Source organism: Gossypium arboreum, chromosome 12 (assembly GCF_025698485.1).
Source record: "Gossypium arboreum isolate Shixiya-1 chromosome 12, ASM2569848v2, whole genome shotgun sequence".
Lineage (NCBI taxonomy): Eukaryota > Viridiplantae > Streptophyta > Magnoliopsida > Malvales > Malvaceae > Gossypium > Gossypium arboreum.
This window is the reverse complement of record NC_069081.1, coordinates 118746219-118769050: the sequence shown is the minus strand read 5'-3', so window position 1 is coordinate 118769050 and position 22832 is coordinate 118746219. Positions and strand designations below refer to the sequence as shown.

Sequence of the window (22832 nt, the reverse complement as noted above, 5' to 3'; positions counted from 1 at the left end):
TTTTATTGAATTTATTTATTAATTTTTGTACTCAAGCTCGAGCTCGATTTGATAATTGAGTTTTGGGTTATATATATTAATGGTTAAAAATATGAAAAGTTTGATAAAGCTTCTGAGCTATTCGAGTTGAGTATTAGTAAACTCAAATTCAACTCAACTAATAGCTCTAGCTGTTTGAACTTGGTTTAATAATTACCATACTGAGTTTGAATTTTTTTAAATCGAACTTGAGTAATTTCGCGAGCATTAGCATCTCATTTACACCTTTAGGTCTCTTGAATCTACGTTATTTATTATGATCGATATAATCCTTTCTTGGCACTTGAAAGTAGAAGTGTTCATAGACTAAATGAAGCCAATATTTGAATCTAAAAAAAAAATTAGGTATGAATTTATCCCAACTTAACGTGTCTAAATAATCTGTTTTAAACTATAAAATTAGTCGAATTAAGCTAAAGTTAAATAATTTAAACTCAAACCGACTTAAACCGGACCAAATGACTCATCAATATCTCTACTTAAAAGCCATGGGGCCTAGAGGGACAAAATTATATATCAATCATACAATGTTTGCCTGTCTGTCCTTAAAATGGGGAATGTCATGAAGTAGAATGTTGGCTTTTTTTTTTTTTTTGTTAACAGAGAAATTTAACAATATTCTATTTGATATTCAACATATATCCAAGTATGAATTCTTTTAATATTTTTAATATCTTTAAAAATCATATTTTATTATTTATCTCTAAATTTGTGTTAAAAGAAGAGATTTATATGAATTCTTTAAATAAATTGTAATCCTGGATGAGTATACAATATGAAAAATCTTTGCTAATTTTTTTTTAATTTTGATAGAGTAAATTAATTTTTTTGTTTAAAATAGAAAAATTTAGTCCGTGAATTTTAAGTGAGTAATTAAGAATAAATTACATTGTTTACTTTTTTTGTCATTTTATCGTATTTTTTATTAGTATAATAATAAATTTAGTCCTCAATGTTTACACATTCTATCAAATTGGTAACAAATTTAGTCCTCATTAGGTATCAATAAATTTAAAATCAAGACCAAGTTGTTAACATGTGTAAATATTGATGGCAAAATATATTATTCTATAAAATTAAGTCCAATTTAACAGAATGTGTAAACATTAAAAGCTAAATTTATTATTGTATTAATAAAATAAGATAAATTGATGAAAAATTAAACACAGTAAATAACTATCCTTAATTACTCATTTTCAAAATTGAAAAAACTAAATCAATAAATTTCTTAAAAAAACTAAAATACTTTGAAAAAGTAAAATTTGGATATTTGAGCCACATGGCCCTGCCAATAAAGAGATGATATTATTAGCAAAGGCTAAAGTCTGGGTCTTTCTACTTTGTAAAGATCATTAAAATTATTTTTATTTGGTACGAATTGTGTTACACAAACTCGAGAGAATATCATACGGGAATTAACGTATATTCAATTCTTACCATAGTCCTGTTCATACTAAATCTCTCACTTATATTCGTGATCTATTAGACATTTGATATTATATAAATCAGGTTTTGTTATTAGTAAAATTGTTAATGTAATCGTTAAATGATACATTAAATTTTATATAGCTAAATTTAAAATGAAAAATTTAAGAAAAATGAATATGATTAAAATATGTTTTAAAAATCTTAGTTATGCCGCAATGTTTTAATTATTTAAAACTTTCATTTTAATATAAGATTTGATGTGTAATTTAATAGTTAAATTATTGATTTTAATAATAAAAGGACCTAATTAATATAACTTCGAAAGTTTAGGATGTAATTAAAATGATTTAAAGTTTAGGTACTAATTTAAAATTATGGGTATAGTTTGGGATGTTTAGTGCAATTAAAGAAAAAAAAGGTCGTTTTCTAAATTACCGCTAAATAAACTGAATTTTATTTTGATCTATTTTTCGATCGAGAGAAAAGAAAATAATGGGGAATACGTCTTGCATGTTTTGTACCTGCGTCGAACAGGGGAATATCGGCGTGGTGGAGCGGTTTGGCCGGTTCGAGAAATTGGCGGAGCCTGGCCTCCACATATTTAATCCTTTCGCCGGTCAGTATCTCGCCGGCATCCTTTCAACCAGAATCTCCTCCCTCGATGTTCGCATCGAAACCAAAACCAAGGTAAATTGTTTAATTCACCAGCTATTTCGATTACATACATGATTCCTTTTATCCTATAAGATTATTCGTAGCTAGAAGAATTTGAATTCAATTGATCTTAAATTTGTGTTTTGATCAGATTTATTTTTTGGTTTGGTTATGCCACGATTTCGTTTGACGGTTTTACTTCTTGTAGGAGAAGAAAAAGGAATGGATATTTATGTGTGTGTGGAAAGAAATTTTTGAATTTTAGGAATTTTTATTTTTATTTTATTGATTCGAACTCCAAATGTATTGAATCTGGCTTTTTAAGAGTGATTTGCTATAATTGAAATAATATTTTCGTTGGATTTGTCAGTGGCAGATCTTGACATTTGATTTGATCTTCTTTTGTCTAATACTATATTCGAGTTTGTCGACTCTTTTGTCTTTGTCTACACGAGATGGAGATTGAAATGGTGTCGCCGTCACATCGGTTAAATTTTGGATTTGTATATGATTTTTCTATAGAAGTTGGCTCCTGCAGTAACTAGCTAAGATATGCATTGAAAATTAAAAAGGAAATGCAATCTTACTGAAAAATCATATGAAGAGAAAAAAAAAAGTTATAGTCAGCTACAAAAAGGGAAAGGAAATCGTTTGATATTTGGTTGGAGACTTAAAGTGCTATTGGAAAAGCTAGAAAGTTGATTTAGCTTTTGTTAAATTTACATAATTTATCATTTATGGTAAACCTTTTTGGTTTTTTTTTTTAAATAACATAACTAAGCTAATTATATAGGAACATTCTGATAAAAAAAAAACACTCTTTGACTTATCAGTTTTAAGGATATCTAGAATTACCATCGGAAAAAGATCAAAAGCCTGTAACTCCTTTTTTTTAACTAAAGTTAGTTTAGCTAACAATTTGTAATTTGATTTTGTTTTCTAGGTAAAGCAAGATCTATTGTTCTTCTTGAGACAAAATATTCTGTATTCGTCTAATCAAACCTTTTTAGTTTTAATTTGTGAATTCTGATTTATTAGTACAGTAAATAAACAAATTGCAATATGATTTAATCACAATAAATTCTATGAATAAAGTTAAACAAAGAAAACATGTCATGAAATTAACAATTTTAGTTTCAGAAAATATTTAAATATGTTTAATACACACACACATAGACACATACCCGTCCCTCCATCCCTGAGTTCTGTTACTCTTTTCAGAAGGATCAATGAGTATGAAGATGAAAATGTTACATATTTGCAGGACAATGTGTTTGTGCAATTGCTTTGCTCGATTCAGTACAGAGTGGTGAAGGCACATGCTGATGATGCATTTTACGAGCTGCAAAATCCCGATGAACAGATCCGGGCCTATGTGTTTGATGGTAATTTTCTTTGCTCTTCTTTTCTCATATCAGCTTATAAATATATTATGCTATTCATTTGTAATTTATCCTTCCCCGTTCTCTCCCTTCTATTTATTTCTGTGACTAAAACGTTTCATTCCTTGGGGTAGTTGTTCGAGCTCTAGTTCCTAGAATGAATTTGGATGATCTCTTTGAACAAAAGGGTGAGGTTGCTAAAGCTGTTCTTGAGGAACTTGGAAAGGTAATATGGTGCATTCTTTTTCTCAAATTCACCCTCATTTAGTTAATTATTCAAGTGTCCTCAAATTATGTGCATAAGACATTTGTATGATAGACACATTTTGGTTTAGAAACAGCTGAGCTGGTGGAAAAGATCCTCTAATATGTCAGTGGCCTACTTGTTCTTTCAATTTGTATGTGTCAAAAAATAGATGGTTAATGAAATACATACATACCCTGCATTATACCGGTCCTTTTGGCTTGCATTTTCTCAGAGTATGAACGCCTAAGGAGGAAGCCGAGAAGGGGAACATGCATTTTTCTTTTGTAAACTATGAGATTTCGGATGCTACATGATAAAAATTATGACTACTTCCTATCTAATTGCACTAGAACGAACAATTATGTTTCCATCCGAATTATTATTATTATTTTTTAAAACTTTTCTCCATCTTTGTGCTTGCTATCTATCTTCTATGAGGCTTTTCACGCATGTACGGAATCTGAAATTATGTATTAGGTGATAGGAGATTATGGATATAGCATTGAGCACATACTGATGGTTGACATTATACCTGATCCTGCTGTGCGCACGGCAATGAATGAGATAAATGCAGGTAATCTATCGTTTAACAATGAATAATGTTCGCACTCCATCATCAATTATGGTTCTTTCTGTTTTTGCTACAAGCATTGAAAAATTAAAATCTTGTTAAAACATAGGAATTACCCCCTAAACACCAGTTTTTGTGAGAATCATGTCTGCCTAAGCTATGAATGTAAATGATGCAAACTAGAACATGCATGGTACCGAGTAAATTCAACGACCATGAGCCATTCATCTGTAAGTTAAACAAAGACTTTGCAATGATTTTGTCTTTTACCAGCTCAAAGACTTCAGCTTGCCAGTGTGTACAAAGGTGAAGCTGAGAAAGTGCTCCAAGTCAAAAGAGCAGAAGCTGAAGCCGAATCCAAGTACCTGGGTGGAGTCGGTGTGGCCAGGCAGCGTCAGGCAATCACAGATGGGTTGAGGGAAAACATTTTGGACTTCTCTCACAAGGTGGAAGGCACCTCAGCCAAGGAGGTGATGGATCTTATTATGATCACACAATATTTCGACACGATCAAGGACCTCGGCAACTCCTCAAAGAACACTACCGTGTTTATTCCCCATGGACCTGGTCACGTTAGGGACATTGGTGAGCAGATCCGGAATGGGCTGATGGAGGCATCAACTGCTCAAATAAATGTTGAATGAATATCAAGACAAAACAATCTAATAGGTTGGTATTTGTGTTTAGATTTGTTATATACATTGCGTGTACATTGCAATTGCTTTTGATGGACCTTCGGCTCAGTCTTTGCAGGCCGTAGTGACCCAACTTTTCTTACCATTGGCTGTCGGCTGCAGTTGCAGGTACGTTTCATGCATTTCAGTGTCTTGGGCCAATGGCTAATATTGGCTTTTAGAGCTAAACGCATAGCTTTTAATTATACCAAGAAAAAAGCATGGCCACAAATATTTTTATGTAATATTCTATGACTGATTGAATTAATTTTATGTGATGTATGTAACTAGAAATGAAATAAAATCGTTTTTGTTCATAGTAGGGGAAAAGAAAAATTCTCACTTTCTTTTGCAAAATATTAAAACAAAAATATTTTCTCCCAATTTATACATCTCAAATTATTGATCAAGACGAATTCGAGCACTGTAATACTCGATTTGAACTATTCGTAAATTTAATTGAGCTTTCCATTTTAATATTATTTTTATTATGAAATTATATTTTTAATCTTACTATAAAGAATGAGTTTAATCGAGCTCGGGTAGCTCCATTAAGTCTCGAGCTAAGCTTGAGTTTAGAAATTGATGTTGATCAAACTCAAGCCAAGTATTGAGCCTTGAATTTTAAATCAAGCTCACGCTTGCTACTATTCGAGTTCGGCTTGGCTCGATTGCAACCCTAATAGGTATACTACTAGTGAAATATTTTAATTTCTCGAGTAAGGTTTAAATACAGTCCCATGTTTGTGTAATTCTTAAATTTTTATTTTTTATTTTATATCTTAAATAAAACATGTGTGATCTCTAGAACCCTATCTTGTAGAGTCTAAAATATCCATTTATATAATACTAAATAATTTTCTAATATCAAAATATTATTTTTTATAATATTTATATTTTTGATTATATTTAATTAAAAATATTTATTATTTACATAATAATTCCGGTTGAGTTGGGCTGTCTAAATTACAAAAGATTCTATCCAATAGTGGTCCAATATGAGCAAGACCTATTAGATTGAACAAAAAGTTTCGAGTAAATTCTTTTTAATCTGCAAATTTAATGAAATCCTAAGCAGCATGACATACTTACATGGGAAAAAAATTCCAAAAAAAGAGAATAAATAATGAGGTAAGAGTTAAAAGTTTATCCGCAGTTTATCCGCCTTTTTAAAAATTTATCTATACTAACATTAAAATAATTACGATAGATTATTTTAGTTTATCCCCGCAATTCTATTTTTTTTTTTAAAAATTATCAAATAATATGTTGGACCAACATTTTATTTGTTTTGTTTTTGTCTTCATAAGTATGAAACTGTTTATCTGTGAGTCAAATGAAAAATGTTGTCAAACTTTTGAAATTCAAATCCATTTCACCAACTTAATTAAATTGAAAATTTTATTATTCCATATGATAAGTAAAAAGCAACAAATTTTGGTTAGTAGTTAGAAACAATGACCAACCTAAAAGATATAAAGGTAGAAGACGACAAACCAAGGTGGTTAAGCCCTAAAATAAATAATAATAATCTCTACAATAATAATATTCCATTTTGTTTTAGCTTTTCAAGAAGCTGGTAACCAAAATGTCCCCACTGCTAATAGTTATCATAATTTGGGGTGCATCATTTACGTAAATTATTTGTAGATCTTTTTTTTCTTTTTTATGGTTTAAATTTCACTATGTTTTGTTTAAATTTATTTTAGTTTAGATTTTAATATATTTTTATTATAATTTTTGTTCTTTTTAATGCTTGATTTTAATTATAATTACGTGAATTTGTACTTGTAACCTATAAAATATTGCTAAATTTGTTAATTATATGTTAAAATGATATTTCAATATTTTATTAACTAATACATTATTTTTATTGTATTTTGTTATAATAATAGATTAAATGTAAAATTGTTTCTGAAATAAATTCATGTAAGCTTTGTTGTAGGGATGTAATTAAAACTTTTTAGGTCTAAATTAAAAAAATGTTTAAGTATAAAATAAAAATTATACTTCATTTAAATGTAATGAAAATATTAAGACTTATATCTAAGGAAAAAACAATAGTTTATATATATTTTAGATAAATCTTAAAATTATACATAAACTTTGATTTAATGTGTAATATGATACATAAATTTTAATTTAGTATAATTATATATTTAAACTTTGATTTTGGTTCATGAAAATTTAGTTTTGATTTAATCATACAGCGTTTAAATAAATAAGTAAACAAACTAATTTATTTTTATTTTGGCCATAACTCGAATTTGTGGATGATATTATGTGCTACACTTTCAAACCCGCATCTTTTAAATTGTTACAATAATAAAGATGTTAACCAAATTAATACTCGATCAGTTATGACTATCAAAATTAATTTGATTGATGATCCAATTGGTTCAACCAATATTATAAGGCCAATTAAAAATCATTTGAATCGAATTTAAGCTAATTTAAATATTTAAATTTGATGTTATAATTTATAAAATGAACTATTCATGTTTAATATTATTTTCTTATTTTTAAATTATTTTAATTGTAAATTAAAATTGTAGTCCGCATTTGAACCTACTTTCCTGTAGGGTATAAAAAAGGTTGGGGGTAAAATGAGATTTCCCTTTTAACTGTTAAGCGGAAATTAGGTTTAGGTCCGGCAAAAGCAAGATATGGAAGTTCAATCAAAGCTTTATAAAGTTATTTTTAACCTCACAAAGTCAAAGTAAAAAGGGCTTTTTGGCCCATAAAATGTGGACCAAAGTGAAAAACTGTCTCTACTTTTGGAAAATTTCAATAAAATAATTAAGAAAGGTTTAGGCGTTTTGAAAGGGAAAAAAAAGAGTGTAATCATGAAATTAGGAGAATATAAATTATTTTGTTTTGTAATGAGTACGAATCATCATTATTACTATTAGTAGGTAAATATAGTTGGGAGATTGGTAGGATCTACACTAATATTAATTGAGGTTTCTATTATATAAAATCAATAAATTTCCTTTTTTCAATTTAATAAAAATAATTATCCGCAACACATATTTTTATTAACGACTTTCTATATTTTATGTAAGATTTTAAGTTTAAATCTAAGTTTCAACACTTGTTTCAAAAATGAAAATTTTGTATTTTAACTCTAAATTAATATTTGACATGATTTAATTTTTTATAAATATAAAATTTTAAACTCAAAAATTTATATTTTATTTTTCATAAAATTTTAATTTAATTTTGACCCTTTCACCAAATCTTCTAACTTTAATATATTTACGAGATATTACAAAATGTTTTGTCAAATAATAATAATACTATATTCCTAAAACCTAGGGGGAATGAAAACCCCTTCTAGGCCTAACACCCACCTATCTTTCTTTAATTTCAAATCTCCCAAAATCGATGGGTGTTTTAAAGTTTTTAACTTTTATTTCCCTTTTCCTATATCAAATTAAAAATTTTAATTCAATTGACATTAATATTATTATTAATAGAAGAAGACTTGAATTTAAGTATATTGATGAACATTATCCTCCTATTTAAAAATTAGAGAAGAACTATAAGTAATTTTAGACATTATATAAAAAATAAATATGATAAAAATTTATAGTGAAATTAATATTAAAAAATCAAAAAAAATAAAAGAAAAAACCTCAGTTTGACAACAATGACAGGATAATAAATATTAGTATTACTTAATAATAAATGTAGATCTGAACAAATTCATATAATCAATTTATTGATTACAAAATATTTATAATTTTGATTTTATGTATAATAAAAAACTAATGGTTTCATATTTAATTTTTGTAAATTTAGATACCCTAAAAATATTAAAAATTTAAAATTGATTTTTTACGGATAGAAATAATATTTTATTTAAATTTGAACATGAATAGTAACCTTGAAAATTTTATAGATAATAAACAGATTTAAATTTAGATAATTCAAAATTACAAATCTCTAACCTCTGCCATTCCTATTCCAGGACTCAAACCGGATTTGCATAATAACAGTCATTTGAAAATTAGAGCATAGAGAGGAAGACTATACTTTAAAGCAACAAAAAAAAGGGGGGCAAGGTCCACAAAATTATGACTACCAGTGGCAATACAACTCAACATCATCTCACATTACAATTATATGGATCTGATTCTGCTTCAATTTCAAAAACAATCGACAACCATATAAGTGGGTAAAAAGAAAAAGGAGAAGTAAATTGGTAAAATTACCATGGAAACCCTTATATTAAGAGTCGGATTGCATTTTCTCCTTCTGCTTAAAAAATAAGCAAATTAATCCATGTGTGTTAGACTAAAAAGCAAACAGGACATTTTGTTAAAATTTCCATCTATTTATGCTGTTAAAAACTAGTCATGTACATTAGTACAAGGTATGGCATGCCTCACGTACAACATTGGGTTTTTTTTTTAAATAGTACAAATAAATGAAATTTTTAATACGAATAATTAATTTGTTCTTTAATCTAATATACAAGAGTTAATTTGCCCCTTTTTTTTAGTAGAGGGGACAAAATACAATCTGACCCTTAATACAAGAAACTCCATGGTACTTTTACCAACAATAATATAGTAATCAAGAAAAGAAATGGTAATAGAATTCTTTACTAGGTATTTGAACCAAGTTCAGATATTACAGTTAACATTATTGGGAAGTCTTTTAACTGAATATCATCCTTAACTCATACAGTTTTTACTGTTAAATAGTAAAACAGATGAAAACACCTGTGATTATACTGAAAAAGAGAAAAAAAAGTTAATCATGGCGTAACATGAAAGTGTCAAGATTCTTTGTATAAGAAAGAGGGTCCTCCTCTTTGTCCTATACTTAATGATTATACTTTTCTTCCCCTTTTTATTAAAGAAAAAATAAATAAATTAGTGGAATGAACAATAAAAAGGCCATACCATAGGGGTATAACAAAAAAAAAGAAAGAAAAAAGAGCCGCCTCTATGGTTGGTGAGCAGTCAACATTACTTGGCCTTGCCGACAGCTCCCCTTATCCCTCCCTAAAAATTCAAGTAGTAATGACCAAAACATAAAAAGGGTTGATCCAAAATATGTAATTCTTCAGTATTTTTGTTATTAACATGCTGGTAACTATGTATGAAGTTCGATTTTATACAATTTTACCATCAAAAGAGGAAATGGTTTTCGAGTTTTTAGCAAAAATTTTTATCGTATTGTCAATCAATCGTGTATCATGGAGAGTGATACAGTAATTACTTAAGAAACTGAAGCCATAACAGACTAATTTTCTCGTATGCATGTATGTACATTTGGGGTTCGTTATTGACTTACCTTTTTTGCAGTGGCACTGTTGTCATCACCTCGGATGTATATATACGTGCATTAGCAGTCCGTTTGAATGCCTAATCATGCCGGAATGGACGTCCAGTGATTCCACTTTGAAGTTCCTGCAAAAAGTCTCTTCGTTAAAAATGAATAAAATCTTAGTCCAACATGCACACGTTTCCTTCGTTTCTCCTTTTTCTAGACTTCTAACATGGTTATACTTGATTTTTTCAAAGTTCTTTCATATATTCCAAGGCTCGTACCCTCATATCCATGCCCCAATATGCGTTTAACCGCGTGTTTTACACACAAACACTTCAAAATCGGAGTAATATAGTTTTAAGTCAAATATGGCACCAGGATACCCTATGAGCCAGTCTTAATTTTTATATGTAAGTTTATATACATGTATTAGATTTGAGATTTTGATATTTTCATAGTCCCTAACAATATTCATAATCCATTGCAACGTGCATGGATACATACCACTAATACCAGTCAATAAAGCTCACAGAAATTTAAGAACCAGCAAAATCGGGTCAAGTTCGTTGCGATATCTCTATCAGCCATCGTGTACCTCCTAAAGCCGACAGTCCTCTCTTTGCTTCCATTTTGCTCAAAAACTTTGTAGCAGCTATCTAACCGATAACCCTGTGAAAAAATTTCAATATTCAATCTTAACATCAAAAAGTTTGAAATAAAAAGGGTCCCAGCTAGAAAGCAGCAATGTCACCATAATTGGAATGTTTGAAAGACAAGCTACCGAAAATGATGGAGATTAAGCTCGCCAGTAAATGATAAAAAAATCGAATAGAGAGAGAGGAGGAAAAAGCCGTTACTTCTTACTTTTTTTTTCCTTGACTGTGACAAGACAGACATCCACTCTCCTCAAGGTGGGGGCTCCTCCACATTAACAAAACCAGACAACCTTGGTTACACAGTTGAGTCATATCAGCAAGTAAGTGCCTTACAGCAACAAAGATATGTTTCCAAGTTCATCCGAGGTTGACCCTTCTTCAAGTGGAAACTAAAAATCTGGTTCACCACAAGCTTCAACTGGTTTTTGCATATCTGCAGCACCAACAATGATACTATAAATTCCAAGGCCTATTTTGGCTGTAAAGCATAGTCCAAACTTGTTTTTCACTTCTTCTTCTTCAACAAACAGTTAATATGCAGACATTAGTTCCGATAATCAATGATTTTTCACAAATGCAATAGTATTACAAACCGATGCTCCAATCAAGAGTCGGTCTTTACAAGATTCCTTATCCTTTTTGGATTAGATATACAACAAAGACACCAAATAGGCACTGGCATACTAAGTTTTCAAGATATGAGGCAGTAAAACGGATCAGCATCGTTCTAGGAACTTACTGATGTATCATAACAACACGAATATGGCTAGATCATCCTTGTACTGATTCCAGTTTGGATTACTAGATCATGAAAGTTCATACAGAAGATGAATGTAGGAAAAGTAAAACAAACCATATATAACATACAGCTCAGTTGAATTCGGCCAGTAAAAGTAAAACTGAAGCTTACCATCTTCAAAAACTCATGAAAATCCCTCAAATTTTTTGCATCTTCATTGAAAGAGCATGTTGGGGCTTGGGATGACAGAATATTGGTTTTAGACCCCAAAAACTTGGAGCATACCACATTTAGAATAAGAGACTTCATATCTTTATGAGAATTTTAAAATTATAAAATATTCATATAGTCCACTTATTTTTCAACTTTTTTCAGATAAAGACTTCTTCACATGAAACTATAGATATAGTAACTGTCCTTCAAGCATTTAAAATATGATGATAGGAAAAAAGGCATACATGTGCCAGGTTTATGCAACAGATTCTAGTACAATTCCCTTACATAATAATTGATAAAAAAATTTACATTGATGTATTTGACATGCAAATACATAGGCTACCATTGTATAACTTCAGCCATTGTTCTGCAGATAATCCCCATTCTTCTCTTACAAAATCAAATTTTTTATAAATATATCGAAGAAGATGATACTGTATTCATTCAGTCACTATGGACAAAAGAAAATGAAATCACAGTAGGACAATAAAGTGGTTATTTTCATTCAAATCATGCAATCATTGAAATTTCTAACAAACATTCTCTAGCTACTACATCACTATCTATATGTTTTTTCCTGATTTTTAAATTGGAACAGAAGTGAAGATGGACAAAAATAAAAGACAATTGAAGAAAGAATTCGATCAAATCCTAAAGTTTACAATTCTACAAAGAGTTAAAAGAAAAAAAGCATTACACTTATGGTGCATCTGTAAAGACTCCATTGAGGATGTCATCCTCACTGCCGATCATAAATAGATCCGCGTCTTTTTCTTCCTCGTTGGAGAAATCCCTCCTGCCGAGCTTCGAATGAGCTGCAATGAATATCATTTTTTGAGCCCTTTCGAGGCCTATCCGTGAGTGTCTGTGTACACAAATCCACTTCATCAAAGACCAGTTACGTTTAAACCCGCATGATGTTGCATGTAAGAAGATAAGCCTCACTGCAACCTTTCCTAATGATTTGTATTCGCTAAGACAAGTTTCCCATACCAGCCTACTGCTTTGGGGGTTAGCGATCTTCAGTTTTCCGGTCACAGAGTCCCGTTGTTTAACTTGAACGGCTTGAGCATAAAGTGGTTCTAACCCTTCTGATCTCCATTTCATGAGCTCCATCAGTGCAACATGTGCTTCTTCCTTGGTAACCAAACGAGTTATGAGTTTATCAACATCTTTTTCTTGCTCGTGAGTCAAACACTTGAATGGTGGAAGGTATTTTCCGCTGGTATCCCGTATCAAGTAAAGCGGATCGAGAATAAATGCAGCTGACCATGCGGGGTGGTAGTTCTTTCTAAATCTCTTTTCAACGATTTTCTCAACAGGCGCTTCGGCAATGTTGAACTTGGCGCACCATTCCTTCACTTTGACCCTCAACTCCTCCCAAAGAGGGAGGCATTGCCCGATTAACGGCCTCTCCACCTCAATCTCATGAGCCATACCTCTGATCAACTTCACCAGTGCATAAACGGCCCCTAAATCATTCCAAAACCCTTCATTTTGAACAATACTGGCAACTTCCCTCGCAACTGGATCCTCAATACAGATCCCCTTGTAAGAATCGTCCAATACAACCATCTGAAGCACTTGTGAACAGTTCAATATGTCCTCCAACATTGCAAAAACATGTGCAATGTTACTGCTGCAATGGCATTCGTTGAAAGGAACTCGTATCAACCCAGCACAATCAAGCTCCTGCATCTTATACTTTCGAAAGCTGTTCCTAGCTTGCAAATTATTATTTACAAAATTCGCTAGCTTTAAGGAATTCTCAGTGACAGTCCTGAAAAGAAGAAGCTCTTTGCTAAAATCCTTTATCAAACTAATGAAACCTTGAAGCTGACAAGAAAGATTAACCATCCAATTATTCTGAATCTCCAAATTCTTCAATGCCTTCACCTTATGATCTGAAACAATTCCTACACATTTCTGAACACCATTTCCCGGTATCCCCATTACCGTCTCCCACAAAACCTCCTCAGCTTGCTTGGTACTCACCGGTCCACCGGTGAAGACTGCCTTCTGGTACAAGCTACTCCCATTCGGAAGATTAACACTAAATTTAACAAAATTCTCCTCCACGCATCCAAAGTTACTACCACCACTACTACTACTTGTATAACTACTGCAACAACAACTTTTCCTCTTCCATCCATCAGAAGCAACTTGAAAGAACATTGCATCCCTAATTCGAGCCTCGGATTCGTCCTTGGCCTCGTAAAACTTATTATCGAGCCGAGCACCGGAAAGGTCCCTTCTTGAAATAGCCGGCATCCCAACTTGGTTAAGGAAAGCTCTAAACTTTGGGTGTTCAAGGCTAGAAAACGAAACCGACCCACAAGACTCATAGAACCAGTCAGCTAATAAATCAAACGCAGAATCTATTTGACCCTTACTTAAAGCTGGACCAGGGGAAATTTTAGGACTCTTAAGCTTCTTAACACTATCTTCCAACATTGCTAAAGCGCCTAAATCTTCTTTTCCACCAGATAAAACCAAATGATGTTGAGTCAACCCAACATTGTTGTTGTTGTTATTAGTATGACTCGTGTAACTCAGTAAACGAGTAGACTCAACTATAGCCAACGAGTTACTATTGCTATTATTATTGGTATCATGACTATTATTGTTACTTACTTGGTTTCGTAAAAGAGAAACAGCAGCTGAAGGACTTCGTTTACGATGATTATGATGATACGAAACCGAAGGTGAAGCTAATGAAGATATAGGCAAAGGGGATAACGAAGGATTTGGTCTTAAAACAGAGCTGAAATTGGGGCAAGTGCCGCGTTTCAAGTGCTCGGCGGCGGTCCTGGACGGGTTCGAGGCCGAGAAAACGGCGTCGCATAAGGAACACTTGAGTTTCACCGCTTTCGGTAGACTACTCTCTGGGTTCCGAACAAGGATCGGTTCGAGATGTGCCCAATACCAAGCTCCTTTGCCTTTAGTAGCCTTGGTTCGAACCGTGATGAGCCCTTCGTACCGTTTGTTGACGGCTTTAGCTGCTGGGTCTTCTGTAGATGAAGAAGAAGGGTCAGTTGGTGGCATAGAGATGGTGGAAGCCATATTTGTTTTTGAGCTATACAAAGTGATGATGGGGTTTGTGAAGGGAAACTGCTATGGTTTACTGGGTCACTTTTAAAGCCATAGTGATAACTGAATTACACACACACACACACACACACACACACACACACACACAGAGCTTTGAAAATGGTTTTGATTGAAAATAGGAGCGGGAGAGAGATTGAAGAATAAAGAAACACTAGGAAGGGGTATAAATGCAGAAAGAAAAAAAAAAGGGGGGGTGTTTTCTATGCTTATGATTATAGTTGTAATGTCAAACTATTCATTCATTACTTTAAAATGAACCCATATTGGATTAAATCGCAAAGAATTTGATAATTTTTAATTAAGATGTATTTAAAAGTAGTGTTTAAGACTATAAATGAGATATAGATATTCATAAATTATTTGGGTTTAACTTTTAAAAATCGAATTTAAATTGATTAAATATTGAGTCAAATTTAAATAATTTAGCTATGATTAAATTAAATTCAAGCATTATAATATTTAATTGAAGAATTCTTGAACATAAATAAACTTTTTTAATATAATTTTATTTTTGAAATTACATTTTTACCTTTATTATATAAATAAAAAGTTCAGTTATGAACGAACTTAAATGACTCGATTATGCATCGAATTGAGCTCAAATCAAATATCAAATCCTAAATTTCAAGTAAAATTCAATTCGACTGAATTACAATTCTAATAGTATTCAAAGAATTTTACTCACGTTTATAATTTAATTCCGCTTTTTAACTCAAAATTCAACCACAAATGAAAGGAGGATTTTATACTTAATAATATATATTATAGAAAACTTTAATTAAAAGTTCCTATTAAAGATGTTTTAATTTTTATCAAAAATGTATTTCTAATCTTTTATTTAAAAGAAAAACATTGTTTTTAAGTATTTTATTATTGTTCTAAAATTGTTTATATTTGCTACGTTATTTTTGTCAATTTTGAAATAAAATAATATACTTTTTATCTATGGTCTTTAAAAGTTGTATTAACTATTCACAAAATATTTCATTCTCATCCACTACTTTTAAATTTACATTTATTACTGTTAACCTTTTATTATTAATATTTCATTTTCATCCAAAATCTCTATTAATACTTTTATTCCCATCCATTAACTTTTACCTAGGTAGAAGTAGCAGGGAGGTCCTTGTATTTAAGGATAGATTGTATTTCGGCCTATTTACTAAAAAACTAAATAAATTAGTCTTTATACATTTTGAAACATGCAAATTAGCCCTCCGTTAAATTTTATTTGTTAAATGATGACGTGAAACGTTAATTTAAATAGTTAATTACTAATTTGGTCCTTAAACTATAGCTAAAATATCATTTTGATTTTTAAATTAAAATAAATATAATTTGTTAAAAAGATTAAAATATATTAAAATATTAAAATTAAATTTTTTAAATAAAAATTTTAAAATATATGTAAAAGATTTTAAAAATTACAAATTTTTTATTATCTAACTTTTAGGTCGGAACCCAAAACCATAATTGTTTTACAAGACTTTCTTTCCTATTCTACGAACCCGTAAAAATAAAAAAGATTTCACATGCTTGATTAAAACCGTAAATAAATAAATAAATACTTGATTGAAGCCAAAAGAAAAAAAATAAAAGTTTTGATTACTCACTTTCAAATTTCTCACACTTTTGTTAATGTTCAATTTCATCTTTATCACTAATGCTTACAATTAAAAGGTACATAAAATTTATTTAATGTTTATTTTGTCTACTTTAGTGAATATTTATTTTACATCTCTTGAACTTATCAGTGTTATAAAATTTCGATTACTAGTTTTCGCATTTGTAGATCTTATTGTTTAATTTCAATAAGCTTTAATCTTTAAGTTATTAGGTTTAACAATTTTTGGGTTTTGAATTTTCAAAATAAATTTCTAGGACTTCAACAATGAGTTTATGGGTTTTGAAATTTTAAAATTTAATGTTTTTAATTTATGGGAAGAAATAAAAGATAAAGTGAAATTTTAATTTAAAATAAAACTCTAAAGTCACCAACATGTCTCCAAAGGTAAAGAAGAAGCGAAAGAAGCTCATTGTCTTCTTCGTCACCAAAGAGATGTAAAATCGAAAGATTTTGTTTATTTAGTTTGATTGTATTTTAATAGTAATTAAATTATTAATTTATTAAAATTGGTGCTTTTAGAATTGCACTGGGGAGCGTCTTTAATAGGTAAGATTATTGTCTCATTATATTATCTAGTTCTCATCAAATTGAGAATTTTATGGAAAGAGAACTCAATTTTTCCAAATAATAAAATAAAATAATAAAAACACCATGATTCACCAAAACAGAGCTTCTTCGAATGTAAGTTTTGGGTTTAATAGATTTAGGTTTAATTTTGTTTTAATATAATTTTTAATATTTTTAATAATTTATATCAATTTTTAAGATTCATTTAATTTTTAGAATTATTGTTAAGAAAAAATTTTAAAAATCAAAATAATCTTTTAGCTATAGTATTAGGGACCAAACTAATAATTAACCATTAACAGATAAAATTTAACGGAGGGGCTAATTTGCACATTTCAAAAATGTATAATGGTTAGTTTGCCTATTTTTTTAGTAAAAGGGTCGAAATGCAATCTACTCCTAAAATACAATGACTTTCCTAATACTTTTACCCTTTTACCCGTAATATTTTAAAATTATATTAACTATCCATAATTTTTATTAATATTTCATTCTCATCCCGATTATCACATAGATTGTCGTACAAGCTACTACGTTAATACAAGTAATTTTTAATAATCTAATCAAATTTTTTATCTTAATAAATAATTTTAACTTAAATTTATAAACTGATGACCAAAATATTTTTTTTAAATAAATTCAAAATGACAAAAAATAGAGTTTGAAAAATAAATTCATGATTATAGGTTGATGGTAAAATTCACTTGTAAGACTATTGGGGAGGGTCGTGAATCAATGATTTCATATTAAAACACTCAGTGGAAAATGTCCTCCACTTTACGAAGCCACCTCCTTTGACGCTTCTAACTTCACAAGCACAATAGGCTTCTTCTTTATTTTTTAATTAGTGGTTAGAATATTTTGTTCATTTTATTTACCTAATATATAAAAATAAAACTCATTTGCTTTTATAAAGTTATTCAGGATTATTATTTGATGGGATTAAATATATATATATATATATTTTTAAAATCTACAAATTAAAATATTATCATTTATTTATTTTTTAAAAATTAATTAAGGGTACTTAATTATTTTTATTCCACTTGTGAAATTAATCACTACACACTAATCTATCGAATAATTTCTCATTGTTTTATATAATCATTGTATTTTATACTCTAGATTATACACTTCGTGCAAATAAAAAAACTAATTTATTGTTAATATAGAAAAAAAAACTAAAATATGGCATTTTTAATCCATGTAATATTTAATACTAGCAATGAAGCATTGTGTAAGTTGTCATATTAGTGTAGTTAATATTTTAATAATCTAATCAATTTTTCGTCTAAAATATAATTCAACTAAAACTTGAAAATCAAGGACCAGAGTAAAAAAATAAAAAAAAATGTCAAAATGACAGTAAAAAAGATAAATATTAAGGATTAAATTTTAAATTGTACCATAAAAAGACAAATCAAAGAGCTATGGTAGGTCTATGTGGATGAGAAAAAAAAGTCAAAGGAAAAAGTAGTATATTTGGTTGGATATGTGAGAGGGTGATGGCTCATTTTCACCTTAAAGAAGCAAATGGCACCACATCCTCTCAAATCAATGACTTTTATGCCTTTTTTTTTTTAATATATATATATATATATATAAAGTAAATTATATAATTCAAAATTTTCTAAAAATTAACAAATTCAAAATTTACGATATGTTCTCTTATCAAATAAAACTTTAAGTCACTTTGGACACAATGGACCCATTATATTTTGAACATTTGCCTTCTCATCATATTAAAGACTCTAATATTAAAAATTCGAATCGGTTAGATTATCGTTTTCTTTGTTCGATTCAATTTAATTGGTGGTTTAATTTTAATAAAATAAATTATTAAAAAATAATAAAATTTATATTAAAAATGTTAATATATATAACTAATTCAACTAGTTCAATTCAAGTTCAATCAATTTTTTGTTTTGGTTCCGAACGTTTCGCTCAAAATTCGATTAATTTTTTTGTCCATATTGATATACCAGTTGATTCTTAATATGACCGACTGGTCTAGTCCAATTCCACAAACCATGATTCTTAAATCTAAAATCGTAAATTTGTTATAATCAATCATTATAATTACATAACTAAATAATTAATTCATTACAATTAATTAAACTAATTACAATAAACCTAAAATATAAAAAAAATCTAAAAGAAAACTCATACATTTATATAGAGTGTGACTGAAACCTCAAATCATAAAATTTAAAAAGAAAAAGAAAAAGAAAAAAGGATTACTTTGAAAGGAATACTACAACTAAAAAGAAGTACAAGAACATGAAGTAATCAATGAGTAATGGTGATAACGGCTAGGAAAATAATCATAAAAGATAATTATATTGAATAATACAAAGTTAATTAACAACAGAATTTTGATAAAGATTAGGAATATTCAATTAACTAGTTTGCATGAAATTAATTCATTATCATTTTTGTGAGTAAAGACACATGCCAAGAAAAATAAACAAGGTCACGAAGCAGAATTACAGCAAATAATTTGGATCGGGTTTGGGTTTATATTTTATTTTCAATTCAGTTTGATTTATTTTATTATTTAAAATTAAGATAAATTATACGAGTAGTTATCCAATTATAAATAATTTTTTAAAAAATAAATTATGAAAAGTTACTAAATGATCACATAATTATATTTTTTTTGTCACTAGCTAGCTAACATAGAATAGAAACACCAAAAATCTAAGATAATTAGATGATAAAAAAACAATTATATAGTTAAATAATAAAAAAGAAATTAATTAATAGTTGAATGTCTATTAAAATAATTTGAATTATTTTTTATAAATATCTTTTGATATTGTATTGAGTTTATATATAAAATATAATATTGCAAGTGTTTTGTCTTTTGCGTTGCGTAAAGTGAAGAGGGTAAACTAAAAAGTACTTTTTCCATCATTGTTTTTTCATTATTGGGGCTGCAATAATAATTAGTTTTAGGTATATATATATATAAATATATAAAACAACACATGTTTTTAATTTTCAACTTTTATTATTATTATATATTATTATGTATTTATCTTTTGTAGGAGAAATCCAACCACTGAATCTGATTTTTTTTTGGTTATATATGAAATATTAAACAGTACTTTTTGGACTGGCTTAATCTTTACGTTATTTAAATTTGAAATTAAAATGTTATTTCTAGAAGAAAACAAAAAGTATAATTTCTATTACAACTAATAAATAAAAGTATGATAGGTTAAAAAAGTTTTAAGAAAATGTAAAAAATTAATTTCCTGTCGTTAATTAAAATAATTGATTAATTTCTTCTATTAACGATTTTTATAATTGATCATGCTGACTATTAAAATAATTTGATAGACTAACCAAATGATGACACATGATATATTCTAGTTTAATCTAATATTTTTCATAAAAAATATTAAAAATACAAAAATATGAACTTATAAAAATAATAAACATTATCAAAAATATATAATTTCTAATAAATTTTAATATTTTATAAAATTATAAAATTAATAGTACATATTTAAAATTTTATAAATACATATTAAAGTTCTATAAAAATTATAAAAATATAAAAAATTTGAAAGTGTTAAATTTGATATAAACTTATAAAAATTATAAAAAATCATAAAAACTTGGATGAGACCAAATCAGTCGGTTGGACCGGTTACACCGAAATCGGCAATGGTATCAATAAGTGCTAAAAGTAACATGTTTTAACCTCGATCTTAATGTGTTTTTGGGTGATTATTCGATGTTAATTGTGAATTTTATACTTCTAATTCTTTAGATTCATTGTTAATGCTTAATAGAGCACTTTTGAGCAAAATGAGCAAAAAATGAGCGAAAACTTAAGTGTCGGAGCAAACTACAGGAGCCACACAGGCTAAGACCATTCCACACGGCTGTGTCGATTTTATGGAATTACGCACCGAACAGTAAAAAATCACGATTTTAAGTTTTTCAGACATTCTAAGATGTATATATGTCAAAAATAATAAAATATGAGTGAGCCGTCAGATAATATTCAATAAAACAACTCAAAAAACACCATTGAAGCCGATTGTGAAGCAATTTGTTGTCAAGATTGAAGATTCCTAGTTGATTTCTTAGAAATTTATCACGAGTTTCTTTGTTTATTGTGGTTATACTGTATATTGGACATTTTTATTTTCAAGCATGAACTAATTTTCTAAAATACTTAGGGAGATGAATCATATAATGGATATTGTCATTTGATTTTTATTTTACGCAATAAATACTTAGTTTCTTATTCTCAGTTATGTGTGCTTAATTTTTAATTTGATATTTTATATTATTAATCATTATTTAACGTGTTTAAATCAATGATTGAATAGACTCTATTTAATAGTAAATATCGCGTAATTTGGTGGAATTGCATGCAATCCTAAAAATAGGACAACATAAATCTACCAGATTAAAGTCAAATTTAATAGGAGAACTCATAGCATGAATTAATGCAATAATATTTTAATTAAAAATAATTTTTAATTAATTAACCTAGACTCAGTTGCTCTTATGTTTGAAAGAGTTATTAGCATAATTTAAGAATTTCTATAGATCAATGTGTTAAGTAAAGATTATTGGGTATTGTTTCGCTTATTGGTTGTTACTCAATTATTTTACTGATTTGTTCTTTACTATGTTTGGTAGTTAATTAATTTAGTTAATTTTAGTTTTTAATCAATCACTAGAATTGTTCGATTAAATAATAAAAAGACGATAATTACTAGTACTTGTAGTCCTTATGGGAACGATATATTTACTCACTGTAGCTATACTATTAATTAATAGATGCATTTATCTTAGTCTAATTTTTAATTAGTTTCGTGACACATTAGGTATAGATCTAGAGAAAATCATTAGACTGATCAACTTGAGAATTTGACGATTGAATCAATTTTTATTTCTTAATATATATATTTTTAATATTTTATTTAATTGAACTGGACAGATCAATCAAACTAGCAAATCAGTGGCCTGGCTAGTTCAATCACCTGTCCGATTTTAAAAATCTTGATCAGAATATTTCATTTTGACATATGCTAATAGTTGAATAATGAAATATTGGTTCCCAAGTCAACCTGTCTAATGGCTTTCCTCGGATCGATACTCTTACCGATTTTAGGTTGACCATCAATTTAAGTTTTCTTTTATGATTTTTTTATATCTTTTATAAGTTAATATCAATTTTAATATTTTTATAATTATTTATAAATTTTAAGAATTCTAATATGTTTTTTTTAATTTTAAACAAGTTCTTATTAATTTTATAATTTTTTTGTAATTTATTAGAATTTATTATATATTATATAGTTTTATAATATTTATAAGTTTTATATTTTTTATAATTTTAAAATTTTATATTAATTTTAATAATTTTAATAATTTTAATTTATAAATCTTTTTGATCTTTTATATTTTTATGATTTTAATAATTTTTATAAAAAATATTAGATTAATTCAAAATTGCCACGTGTCACCATCTAGTTGGTCCATCAATTTATTTTAACGGTCAATGATAGAATCATTAACGGAGGAGTTTAATTAATAATTTTAATTAATGAGAGAGCCTTAATTGAGTGCAAATCTAATACAGAGGTTTAATTGATTTTTTTTTGCATTT

At 28.5% G+C, this 22832-nt stretch overlaps 2 protein-coding genes and 1 long non-coding RNA gene across 4 annotated transcripts; 1 reads left to right on the top strand and 2 right to left on the bottom strand.

The window, feature by feature from the left end:
• Nucleotides 1–1908: 1908 nt before the first annotated feature.
• On the top strand, nucleotides 1909–5331 carry LOC108478395 (protein PPLZ12-like). 2 transcript variants are annotated; one of them, XM_017780853.2, is made up of 6 exons: nucleotides 1909–2154; nucleotides 3386–3506; nucleotides 3638–3729; nucleotides 4228–4324; nucleotides 4595–4990; nucleotides 5075–5331. In XM_017780853.2, the coding sequence occupies exons 1-5, from the start codon at nucleotides 1960–1962 to the stop codon at nucleotides 4963–4965; spliced, it is 876 nt and encodes a 291-aa protein (XP_017636342.1). In that variant the 5' UTR covers nucleotides 1909–1959; the 3' UTR covers nucleotides 4966–4990; nucleotides 5075–5331. The 2 variants fall into 2 exon arrangements, with proteins under 2 accessions (XP_017636342.1, XP_017636341.1); XM_017780852.2 differs by having other exon boundaries at nucleotides 5066–5331.
• Nucleotides 5332–9614: 4283 nt separating this feature from the next.
• On the bottom strand, nucleotides 9615–11982 carry LOC128285661 (uncharacterized). Its single transcript, XR_008276180.1, has 5 exons — nucleotides 11845–11982; nucleotides 11143–11367; nucleotides 10783–10947; nucleotides 10303–10418; nucleotides 9615–10010 (listed from the first exon to the last, which is right to left on the bottom strand). It is a non-coding gene; the product is annotated as an uncharacterized LOC128285661 (long non-coding RNA).
• Nucleotides 11983–12371: 389 nt separating this feature from the next.
• On the bottom strand, nucleotides 12372–15220 carry LOC108477086 (uncharacterized). The gene has a single exon (XM_017779529.2). It carries the CDS (start codon nucleotides 14950–14952, stop codon nucleotides 12589–12591), a length of 2364 nt encoding a protein of 787 aa, XP_017635018.1. The 5' UTR covers nucleotides 14953–15220; the 3' UTR covers nucleotides 12372–12588.
• Between the last annotated feature and the right edge of the window lie 7612 nt (nucleotides 15221–22832).